A 13,258-nucleotide genomic window follows, 5' to 3' on the forward strand; every position below is an offset into this window, starting at 1 on the left:
AATTTCACTTCAAAACAGTAAGGGGGATTTTCTGTCATTTTCACTAATCACACGGGATGTTCTGTAATTTACGCTTATTAAAATTGACAAAGAAAGCCTTGAACTATTTTGGTACAATGTTCTTTTAAATTTTTAACAACACTGGCTATATAATAGCCTTTTGATCATATTTCCTATATTTCAATATTATCCTTGCAAATATGGTAGGAACTTTGAGAAACCTAATAAAAGGCTTTTCTGAATGGGTTCTTTTGTGGAGTTCAATAGATATTTTCTCTTTCAAAACAAGATATAGATGAAGAGTTTTTTGGTGTAATTTTTACTCTTGTTATTAAATGAGATATCACTTTGATTAATTCATGTCAATAGAGTGAAAAAAATGTCTGAAACTTGGGTGTTGCATCTCTTATGGTTATAAATCTGCTTAGAGATTAGATGCATCATCTATACTGTTTTCATTTTCATCTATTTCATGCATTCTTCTTGTTTTCTTCCTTTTGGTTTCTAGCTCTCACTTTGCTATGCATCCATAGCAAATGTGTTATATCATGATAACAATGATGGATGCCCTTTAATCTTATATTTGTGAATTAACAGTCTCCCTGCATCTATGGCAAATGTGTTATATCACGACAACAGTGATGGATGCCCAACCTCAAAGATCCACAACAAATGTGTTATACCATGATAACAATGATGGATGCCCTTTGAGGTTGCAATCTTATATTTGTGAATTAGCAATCTCCCTGCATCCATAGCAAATGTGTTATATCATGATAACAATGATGGGTGCCTTTGTGGTTGCAATTTTATATTTGTGAAATAGCTTGATTTTGCGAACAGTTTCAGTTTATATATTATGTATTGGATATAATATGTTGAACTAAGTAGAGAAGAAACATTTTATCTATTTGTGTCCGACTACTTCTACATTGCCGATAATCACCATATGTGCAGAATTTCTGAGAATGCCTGTAGAAGACATAAAAATTTGAATTTATGGAGAGAATTTCGAATTAGAGGTGGAGAAAAATTTAATGCCACTCTTATAGTTATTCAATGAAACGGACAATGGGAAGCTTGTTAGTTCAACTATTATTGATGTGAATGATTTTGCAAGATACTAGAAATTGTTGTTCAGTTATATGAAATAAATAGCACCTTAGTGTGACATAAATTTTATATCATAAGGGATATTAACAAATAGATGTCTTAGAAAAGAAGTATGTTGAATGTTTCTGGTTCGGAATCCATCAGACAGCCAAACCCATTCTTTATCGCCGCAAATAAAAGGCTTATCCCTATTTATCTGATGTTCTTTTCTCTAGAAGTGTATAAAACTTGTGTAAATATTTGCTGTGTATAATCTATTAAAGATTATCTTTCAGTATATAATGTTGTTTTCTTTAGAAAATCATCCATACTAAACCACATCTATTCATACTGTTTCAGGGTGATATTTTATTTCTACGCATGAGTAAAGATTCTATTCGTGCTGGTGACATAGTTGTATTTAATGTTGATGTAAGTACTCTCACTTATGTTCTATGATATTGTAAATGTCATTTAACTGTATGCTATTGTATTATATCTGCGGATCTGTGCAGTTCTGCTCTTCTTTTTATTCCGCTTCGCTCAACTCTAACATCTCCTGATTGAGGGCTTTTTGTAGATAATCACCTTCTTTAATCTTTTATCCTTAGTACTTTCATTTCCAGAACTACTATTAATACTGAAGCTGATGATACCTAAAATATTCCATTAATCTAAACTCGATTTTGACCAAATAAAGATTAGGTTTGTGTTTTTACTGATAAAAGACCATGTAGTCCTAGAATTCCTGCATGATTAATCTCAGAGACTATCTTAGGTAGGGGTGCAAAACCATATCCATACCTGTGGATATATCTGTAACCATATCCGTTAAGGTACGGATATGGTTATTGAAATCTATAACGATAGGATATAGTTATGGATATGCTTATGTAGTGAAATATCCAGATCCATATCCGAAACATCTGAGTGTATGTTGATAATATAGCTGCAGTTGTTTCAATTCTTAAATCAATGAATTTGACACTAACTTTGATGATAAAGAGATACAATCTTAGATTCTTAGAGTTCAGATATAACAAACATATTAACGAACTATCTTGTATAATATTGACTATATTTTTCCGATATTATTTCTTTTTCTCATATCCGTTTTGTATCTGCATATATATATATCTGCATGTATATCAGTATACACATCTGATTTTAGCAGATATGGATATGAGTTTTCCTTTACGAGGCATATCTGTATCCATGAATGCAAAGCGGATATGATATATCCGCGCCGTGTGGGAATCGTTTGCACCCCTAATTTTAGGGCTAGAGAAGGCTTGAAGAAACTAAATCACCCAAGATTTTGGTATTTAAGTTTCAGTTTTGGAATTTAATTATCATGTCTTCTTAAATTCTTTGTGGGTAGAGGGCTGACTAGATTTAGTTGTTCCTTTTTTTTAGTTTAAGTTTTGGAATTTGAACACTAAAGCATGTTCCTTTAAAGACATAAATTGATTTCATCATGTTCATATCCATTTATGTATCTAAACTAGTCTGAAACTAGCTAGTTCTCTATTTATGACCTGCTTATTTGACTACGGTGGTGCACGAAGGTAGGATGAAAATCAGCACAGTTGATGAAGGAAAATTTTGAGAGCCATTCAAAATCCGGTGCCTAATTTATGGTGATATTAATCCATCCACCAGTTGTGGTTGATAAAAGGCCATGACACAAGATGCTGATGAGGAGATTCGGCATTTTTAATATTCTGTTGGAATTATTTGAACTCTCAAAGTTCTTGTTTAAAAGGAGATTAATGCTTGATGATGATCAGGTCTCGGCTAATTTTAATACGAAGCATCAAATAGCTTACTTAAGATAATTCTTAATGGATACATAATGGAAGATTTCTGATAAATGTAGTCACATTATTTATGATAAGTTACAGTATTTACTGATGAACAGTTTTTTGATCTTTCTTGTCATTTGTGTATTACAGTAGAAAGTTTTCCTGTGAAAAATTTTTCCTACCTGCATACTTGTATTGTTAAAACTCCATATGTCAACTTTGCCGACCAGTCTTGTATCATATATTACATCATTATTCATTAATGATACAAGTTTATTTGGGTGCCAGCAAAACATGCTCAGTTGTTTGTGTAACTCTCAAATCCTTCAGATGTTCAATTTTAACTCTACATTATGTTCTCTTCAGGGACGTGATATTCCTATCGTTCATCGTGTAATTGAGGTGAAGATTTTTTCTATTACACTTCTAGATTCAGATGTTACACTCATTTCTCTTGGTTATTTTTTAAGTTCTAGTTTAATTTAGCTGCTTTTAGACTTCTTGTTATCATATGAAATGCTTCATTGAACAATATGCCAATAGTCTAGGGCATGTTAGTGATGGGAATTTCATTAATGTCCACATGCTGGTTGTTTATGTTATATCAATATACCTGCATTGTATTAAATGACTAATAAAAACAATGTAGTGAAATTTATGCTTCACATGTGGATGGTGGACCGGTGATTGCTTGTCGTGTATAACAATTAGTTATCTGTGCATACATGATAGAATCAGCCAGCAATAAAAACATGATTTTCCATTATATATCTCCAACATGACCCTGAACATAGAATGCAATTGGTAACAGACACGGAAATGAAGGCATGTAATGTGATATGGCATGCCATCATAGAATGAAACTAAACAATACAGATAAAACGTGATTATTGTATCTTGCATGTCATGACCTTAAGATAGAAGTTTCCTTGCTTCCTAAAGTACAGAAATGTTGATCAGACTATTGCGGCACTCAAGATGTATATCTTAGTGGTTGCTGCATAAAATTATGATTGAAGATGTGGGAACCATAATTGTCCTAAAAATTGTTTCTTTACATGTTGGATCTACGATCAAACAAAGGATACATGGATTATGCACTGATTGAACAGATTAAAAGGAATTACACATGTTTGAATTTTAATCTGTTAGAGAGGTCTGGGGTGGTTTTAATGAAATAGGTTAGGTCGGGTGTTCAATTGGACCCAACCAAACTATATACACATGTAACTGTTATGTGCGTGCATAACCCGCATGCACCCTATTAGATAGGGTGTCTGCATTTTTCGTAGCACATAGTCCTCGAACAATGTTGAGTAGCATTGCATCCAATTATGCAGCCACATAATCTATTTTCTAGAACTCTGGATACCATCATGAGTGTAGGTACAAAAAATGAATGAATATGTAGGTTTGTTTTTTAGAGTGATGTTCATCAACATATATAAAACATAAGCCTCGATTTCCCATGCAAAGAAGTTGCTAACATTCATCCAAAATCAGAGTATATTCCACTGACAGTTGATGACATTTTCAGTTGTGTTATACTAGCTTGGTCATGTATACCACATCATTTAGATCCCAGTTTTATGCAGGAGCTCATCTGCAGTAAACACTCCGGTAATCAATCTTTTGATATGATCATCTCATTTGATGACAAATTTGCCTATGAATTTGAAAGTCCTGAGTAAGCATTAAAGCATGATCATTTATTTGTTGCACGAAATGATTTTTAAATCTATGTGGTTTCCATATTTGAACTATTGACATGTAGACACATAAGTTGTGCGTGCCTGCATAACTCTTGATTTAGTTAGATCTGTATACCACCATAAGAAGGCACCTATCTAGGTGCCAATGCAAATGAGATCCTTGACAGGATGGTGGGATTAGAATTGTAAGGATGTAGAGTGGTTGGAGAGGTTTATTGAATCAATTGATATTGGCTCGATGGTAGAACTTTCTTCATCTATGTGATTGAATCTTGATTGCCACATGCAAGGTTTTAACTAGGCTTTTCTCTCAAAAAGGGGGAAAAAAGGTTTTAACGAGGCTTTTACAAGCGCACAATTTATTTGTGCTGGAATTTATTGGTCTGGTTACATAGAAGACAGTACAAATTTCCTTGATCTAGGTAAATCCCAACCTGGGTAGATAGCTCTCACTGTGTGAAGGAATTATAAAAAATGAAAACCCTGAAAATATCCAGGTTTGCTCTTTCTGTTTTCCCTAACTTACACCGAAAACCCTCTGTCCTTTAGGGTAACAAAAGAAAAGAAGAAATGAGATGATCTTTTCGTGCGAATGAGTAGTAACAGTTGAATACATCCGTGATGGTTGTATTAGAAAGTTTAGGCTCTCAAAGTTTTAAAGGATTAAATTAGGGTGCAAAAGGGTATGGATATATGTGGGTATACCCATGTCTGATAGGATACCCATAGCAATATGTATATGAAATATTAATATTCAGGCAGATAACAATACAAATATGGATATCATTTAAAAAAATTAGGATAAGGGTATAAATATGGATCCAGGTAAAATTTCCCGACTGGGATTCGAATATCCCGATATCTGTATTGACAGACTGTTAAAACTATACTGGTGTTAAATAAGTGGATCTGAAACTGATTTCGTGATGTAGGTGTTGGGAATTACGAGGCTACGCTAAACCCCTAAAATAGCAAAAAAACACAATAGAGAAAATACACCAAGATTTACAAGGTTCAGTAAACTTGCCTACGTCCTCGGGAGCCACACAGTAAATTTTTTTATTACTTAAAAAAATACAATCTTGCAAAGAGCAAATCTCAAAACACCCTTGAGATCTCTCAATCAGAAGAACAAAGAGAGAATCTCTCTCTTTTTCTAAGCACGAGATTTTCAAACTGAAAATCTCTACAATAAATGAGAAATCGCCGCTACAGTGATTCTTCTCAATAAATTGAGAAATCACCGCTATAGGGCTTGAGAAGAATCTACCGTCAGAGAAAATCGCGAGAGGAAGAGATCAACACGAGATTCTCGTGTTCTGGGTTCCCTTTTATAGGGAAACCCTAGCGACAGGCTGTCGCTGTCCAGTCTCAACCTCGCCTGCCTGGATCTCGCCCGTGCTCGAGCTCGCCTGTGTGGAGTTCGCTTGCCTCAACCTCGCCTGAGTGGAGCTCGCCCTCCTCAAGCTCGCCTGGGTCGCCTCGAGCTCACTTGTTTCGCCTCGAGCTCACCTGCTTGGAGATTTGGGTCTACACCTCAAGTCCAACAATAGGGATCAAAGTTTTAAAGTTGTCTGCATTCTTAATGGATTGTTGATCTATGATTTGAGAATATTTTTGTATCATATAGTATATATACTTTTGATTTTCATACTTGTCTCTCATATATGATATGCAGTGAGATCTATTTTCCACTCATCCAGTCTGTATCCTTTGCGGATATGGGTATGAGTTTTTTGCCGAAACATAACTATATATTTGTATCCACATCAGTGATTAGTACATGGATACAAATAAGGTACATGTTATATCTGATTCATTTGCAGCCCTAGTTCAAAAAAGATGAAACTCTGTTACTCCGTAACTACACCTGTCTAGTACGAGCCTTGGTAGACCCAAATTAGGCCTAATTGTGCATGTGCTGAAATCGTTGAATATTTTTTTTCAAGGCTAAACTTCCTTTTCATTTGTTTCCTTTCATCTCATTTCCATTTTCCTAACTGTTAGAACAATGTAAAACGCTTTCTGTTCTATTAGTTTCTTTCCTCTTCGTTTTCAATTTCCCTTCTATCTTCCTCTTTCCTTCTAGTTCTTTATTTTCCCACTTTCCTTTCTTATTTTTCTTCTATCCAGCATAGGCATAGAAGTTTGCCATTGAAAGATAGAGATAACCACTCTTAAGTGGAAAAGAACCTCTCCTCCCCTTGGGCACTCGGAACGCAGTCTTCTTGGCATTCTCGGAAGCCATCCTTATCTGGTTATTCTATCTATAGCCATCTAACAATTCAAACTTTTTGAAGCCAGCTGTGTTGTCGATGAGTAAGTAAATCCATGTTCGACAGAGGGAAGTCAATTCTTTTGGCAGGTCTTGTTGAGGTTTCGGTAGTCAATGAAGATCCTGATCTGTCTATTTTTATTGTTGGCTGGAATGAGATTGGCCAGCCAGGTAGTCCATGTTGATCAACTTGTTCACTTCTTGCACAATGATCTCTACAACCATCATGTGGTTCTTTCTAGGGGGCTGCTTAATGTGCACATGTTAGGGTCAATCGCTCACCCTTTGAGAATATACAAAATCAGAATGTTTTCGGTACTTCCTTATTAGAGATGGTTTCAGTATGAATTACTTGCTAACTCATCACTACCTGTATGTAATAACGCCACTTTTTCTACCAAAATGTTTGAGCTTGATGGGTTTGGGCTTGAGAAGTGAGAGACCTTGGATGGTTGGCTACTGCACATATATATACCAAGATTGTCTTATTTGATTAGTTGACAATAGGGAATGTAGGACTAATTTTCTGTCAATTACAATTTTAATGATTATTAATGTGATGACCGCTTAGAAAATTATAACTCATGATATTAGATATCAACTTTCATGTTTCGATGAATAGTGTGTCGTTTTCTCCCTTGCATAATTCTGAGCTATGATGCACGAATACGGATACAGGACACGGACACGGATACAGGATACGGCAAAATCCAAAAAAACAAGATACAGAGATATGGCAATTATTTTTAAAAAAATTATTATTATATATAGATGGAACGTAATACGAAAATCTCGATTTAGTATAAATGAGTAACTTTCTCCATCAGATTTATGATAATAATATGACGCTTGGCTGCTGCTCGAACTCAAAAACCGGAGGAGACGATGATGACATTGGTGGTGGTTGTGCTGGACGGGGAGGAGGAATGGAGGGTGGACTTGAGGAGTCGGAGGAAGGAGGAGTCGGTCGGCGGGATCGGGTCGGAACAGCGGAGGTGATCAAATCGAACGGGAGTGAGCTGAGAGATTGAGAGAGAGGATTAGGGTTTTTTCTTTTTTTCTTTCGTTTGAGTCAGTTGAGGATCGAATCGAGCGAGAGATTTGAGAAATAGGAATAGGTTTTTTAATCGAACGGTTCGGGTTGGATTTTAAAAACCAAACCCGCAACCCGCAACTTGAATGAATCGGCCTTCGGCGAATCCGAGCCGTGTCCGAGCTCCTTTGACCGTGCCCGAGCCTAATTTGACCGTTGATCCGTGTCCGACACGGATTGACCATGTCCGACACGTGTCATGCACGTGTCATGGTGAATCCGTGTCCGATTCGAGTCGGACATGGATTCATGGCCTCCGGGGGCGAATCCGTGCTTCAGAGATTCTGAGAAACTGATATTCCAAACTCCTTTCTCTTAGTCAAACTTGGTAGGTTAAGCCTCTGATGTCAGAGGTTGTTTTGCTACACTTATACATAGTATCGATGACTATTTTTGTGAGAGAAAATGGTGAATATCCTAAAAGCACATTGTTCAGTAGTGCAATTTAATTCTTTAAGCTGATTTTCACCCTTGCTTTCGATTTACAGATTCCTTTGTTCGTTTCTTCAGGTCCATGAGCAAGAGGGCACAAGAGAAGTTGATATATTAACTAAAGGTATCAAATATTTGGAATCAGTTTGATATAGTATCGTGACCCTTTTGTTCTCTTTTTTATCCTTGATTCTGTTATATATTTGTACTCTCATATTGGATTTTGGTAGTTGTTTCTTCATATATGGAAAAATATAAACAAGTTTGAATTTGATTAGGATATTGGGTAAATAAAGATAACCACTTCATCTATGCTTTTAGTAACACATACCACACCTAAACAACTTTATTAGCTGTTAACGACACCCTATTGATTCTTTTAGAAGTAAAAATTGCGTATAACACCCTAGAATATTTAATGTGCGTATGCTTTCGACGATCCCATTTTTCTAGTAAAATAGGGAGATAGCATGAATATGGATATACATATATGTGTGTTACCAATAACATGGAGAGGCCACAAATCTACATAGTGTACTTAAATTAACCGGACCATATATATTTGTGATTAACATGTCTCCTTTTTATATGGAAACATAAATGGGTGTTATATAGCGAGAACGTGAACATGGGACTTAGTGATTATTCTTTCATTTTACAAGATATATGTATGTAACTGAAGTTTCAATAATAGATAAAGTAACAAACAATTGCCAAGAGAGTCACACAGTTATTTAAAAAATCAATTTATAACACAAATAGAGTCATAAACTGTCATTCACACTACATTATACATAACAATCATACAATTGCTATAAACATACATCATACATGAAATTAGTACATATTCATTCAAAATACAAAATATAACTTATAGTTCTATCTTCTCAATGTGGATATACTCCAATAAGCTCATCCTCATCCGCATCCACAAACATGAGGGCTGCTAACTCAGATCTGTTAAGAGAAAGGTTGGTGACTTTCAAGAATTTTGAAGGTTTGGCCTGAAGCTTTATTCTTAATATCACGTGATATGAATACAAACTTGCCAACACACCACTCTTAGTTGTCACAGAAGGATTTAACTCACAATGAGCTGAAATTAGGCTGCTGCATAAAGCATATTTCAACAGGATCTGATATTTAACTTCTTGAGGATAAAAAGTCCGAGGAATATCAATGACACATGTACTTCGAAAGTCCTTACCGGATTTTAATTGCTCGAGCATATTACTGGAAACAAATTTACTGGCATAACCAAATAACCAATCTATGGCCAACAACTAACTTTAATGGTGAAACTGAAAGAGACACTAGGGTATGATTACGATAGATTTACTAGAGTATGATTAGGATAGTGTCGAGGATAAATTATAGGTAGAATGTTTAATGGGTGAGAAGTGGAAGATTTGGTTCTCTTTAAGATCAATGGACTGATATCGTCCAGAATTATAATGTGGTATTTTGGCATTCGCTAATTCGATTCACAATGATCACTTTATGTTCTGTAACTTAGATTAGTGCAATTAATAACTACTGTTTCATTTTTTAAGGTGATAACAACGACCTAGATGACAGAGTTATGTATGCTCGAGGTCAGCGTTGGCTTCAGAAGCAGCATATCTTGGGACGAGCAATAGGGTATGGTATACTGGGTGCTTAATTTCAAATTATCTACCACCTAATAAAAATCTATTGAGCAAGGAACCAGCATGATACTTGTTTTTGATTTATTTTTTATCTGCATTGTCCAATTAATTCAGGTGTTTTAAATACCTTTGCAGATTTTTAACCACGTGTTTACCTTTGCAGGTTTTTACCATATGTTGGATGGGCCACCATTATAATGACTGAGCAGCCAATTGTTAAGGTATAAATATACTCTTGCATTGTTCTATGAAAAATTTATGTTTTTCCTGGTAACAGCATCGTGAGTGCAGTTTTTATCCTACATGGGAGACTTCTATCTGGATCCTTTTAGATAACAGATTCTTTTTCTAGTAACTTTTTCTGATTATATTGAAGTCAGTTGTTTTGTTGCGTTCTATGCAAAGCCTCTCATGCTACTTCCTTTCCCTGATTGATCGTCTCCTAGGAGGTTACTGAATTCTTAATCTTTTTAAGATTTTGACAATCCCTGAAGTTGAGTTCACTTTTGGAGATTTCTGCGACAGTGAATTACACCTCATCTCAAGGGAACCATCTGCGAATTCCATCCACATGTCCAATCTCCATTTTGCTTTCTTAGATTCCATGGAGACTCTCAAAAGACAAAATTTATGCTCCTTGTTAATGTGAAGCATCTTGGTATATATCGCTGTTCTTCTCTAAAATTGAAATAATAATCATCTATTATGTACACAGCCACATTGCGAAGAAATGTGAGTTATGTCCTAGTGTTATTACTTATTAAAGACTTTCGATTACTGGTTAGGCTATCAACATATTCATTCATATTTAAAAAGGTAGTGTAATTTGTTAAGAAAAGTCACCCAGCTAGTTGATAATAACTATCACGTTTAACCGCACTGACAATGGCCATGAAGCTCTCCCCTTCTTAAAGCATCAAAATGCCCTAAAATTAACAAGAGATGTATCTGATGGATGACTTAATTTCAATTGGGATATATATCACTGTCAAGGTTCCTGCTCATAATTCATGTAGAATCATGAGGTTGTATTATCAAAATTGGAATCCTTGAATGGATTAAACTAAGTAAGGGATTTATGCAGAATCATGAGATTGTATTATCAAAATTGGACTCCTTGAATAGATTAAACTAAGGGTTAAGTTACAAACTCCTACAAATTTCAACAGAAGAAGGGAAAAAGTCATAACAAATTTAAGTACACTTTTTGAGACTTTCACACACCTCATCCACATTGGCTCTAGCCGCAAGTAATGGAACTAATTGCAAGTAAAATTGGATGAGGAAAAGGTATATTCCTGCCTGATTAAACATTTAAACATATAAAACCGCTAAAGTAAAAGTTGAAAGACTACTCTCTCCATCTTTATGTATTCTATTTTTGTTTGGGGAAAAACCAATCACCCATATATCCCCAAATTTTTATTTTTATTTTTAATTTAGTTCCCCCCATTTCTGTCATAGTTTCAAATTTAAATCCCCCCACCCCCCACCCCCCCACCCCCCCCAAAAAAAAAGAAAGAAAACAAAAAACAAAAAAAGTGTTAGTCATATTTTCAAATTCACCCCTCAAATCATACCAAACCCATGAGTTTACCCCCTTAGCTTAACAATTTATCTTGATCAACGGCCGGAGAGTGACCATAATGCTTTCACAGTGAAAGACCCCATACTATCACCCTAGTACTAAGTTATAAACACATATTTGAGGGAAGAGGAGAAGACAGACTCTCTCTTTTCTTCTTTATTTCTATGTATCTATTTTATACCTCGGCATGTGTATCTATTTTATACCTCCGCATGTGCTTATACAGCGAATGGAGATACAATTCCGAGTCCAAGTAGCGTTCTAATCCAATTCCTACACGAGTTCTCATTTGACCGGTCTATCTAAGCACTAGACTGGCAAGGACCTAATGACCCGCCGCCACACAATTTGGCGGGTCCACATTCCAACAGATATGACCCTTGACCATGCTCTAGACCTGACGGTGGATATGAATACTATACATATTCTATCAAAATGCTCGTATAATGTGGGGCATCCTGATCCAAGTATGATGCCTATAAGAGGGACTTTTTGGTAAATATCACGGCTCATGTGTGGTCGACAATTTTCCGCATATTATTTGGTTCTGATAGGAATGTTGCTCTGAATAGTGTGGAGGAGTCGGGGAGTATTTTCCCCTTCCATGATGGTCCCTATTTGAAGGGAAACAAGTAAGGGAAAATTTTGTTCAGGAATATGGACACGTTTGTACACTTCATCATTCTTACTGTCATGTTAATCCTAGGACCAAAATGCTTCTACTGACTATCTTAAAACAATATGCAATGTTTTGGAAAAAGAACAAAAAGTATATTATTCTTTTCTTTCTAACTTACCTTTATATATTCATAAACTATTTAATACATCCCTACTATGAGTGGTTTGTTCCATTGCTGAAAATATCAACAAAATAGCTTATGATGTATGCAGGGGACAAACTACTGATCTTAAATTGCTGTTTATTTATATTTTGGTATTTAAGTTTTGTATACAATTTTGGCGTATGATCATGACATCAATTTGTATAATGCAACTCAATGAGTGTATTGTTTAATTTTGTTGCAGTTTTTAGTGATTGGTGCTTTAGGATTGTTGGCGATAACGTCCAAGGACTAGGGAACTTTGGAGATGAGTCTGGCAATACAAAATATACAATTTAAAGGAGCATAGTTCTTTTCTTTTGTTTTTCTTTCTAACCTTCTGGACCAGAGAATATTGTAAGAGTTTTATTCTAAATCCTCAATATCTCCCTATTTATACAGATGATAAACACGTAAAATATGCATTATCTTAGTATGTTTCAAGCATGATTTACGAGCGTTTGATGCATATTTCGTGTTTAGATCGAGGATACTGCTGTTGTTTGTGTTCTTATATGTAGGTATTGGCTCAAGATTGAAAGATTTGATGATCGTTGGAAGTTTTACAAGAGTTTGAAGCAACAACAAGATTTTGAAGGCATGGTTCGTGAAGAAAATGGATGCACGAGTATGAAGAACTGGAATTTCGACCATGATGCAATTTGAATCAAGAAAAACTCAAAAGATAAAAGTTGTAGATCTCTTCAACAGGATTCCAATGCAACTTGAATCACCTCATTCTGAGGTCGGACGCAAAAGTTATAGCCAAAATACCGAAAACTGAAGAAACA

The 13,258-nt window shown here is 35.4% G+C and overlaps 1 protein-coding gene across 4 annotated transcripts in view; it reads left to right on the top strand.

The window, feature by feature from the left end:
• LOC109849560 (signal peptidase complex catalytic subunit SEC11C-like) overlaps positions 1 to 12,914 on the top strand; it is a 24,494-nt gene extending 11,580 nt beyond the window's left edge. For all 4 annotated transcript variants that reach the window (XM_020419403.1, XM_020419400.1, XM_020419402.1 and 1 more), the window contains 6 exons: positions 1,453 to 1,524; positions 3,264 to 3,299; positions 8,488 to 8,533; positions 9,963 to 10,050; positions 10,222 to 10,279; positions 12,673 to 12,914. In XM_020419403.1, coding sequence (XP_020274992.1) covers positions 1,453 to 1,524; positions 3,264 to 3,299; positions 8,488 to 8,533; positions 9,963 to 10,050; positions 10,222 to 10,279; positions 12,673 to 12,723 — 351 coding nt within the window. In that variant the 3' untranslated portion in view covers positions 12,724 to 12,914. The remainder of the gene's footprint in view (positions 1 to 1,452; positions 1,525 to 3,263; positions 3,300 to 8,487; positions 8,534 to 9,962; positions 10,051 to 10,221; positions 10,280 to 12,672) is intronic.

The sequence above is a fragment of the Asparagus officinalis genome, chromosome 7 (genome assembly GCF_001876935.1).
Source record: "Asparagus officinalis chromosome 7, Aspof.V1, whole genome shotgun sequence".
Taxonomy (NCBI): Eukaryota; Viridiplantae; Streptophyta; class Magnoliopsida; order Asparagales; family Asparagaceae; genus Asparagus; species Asparagus officinalis.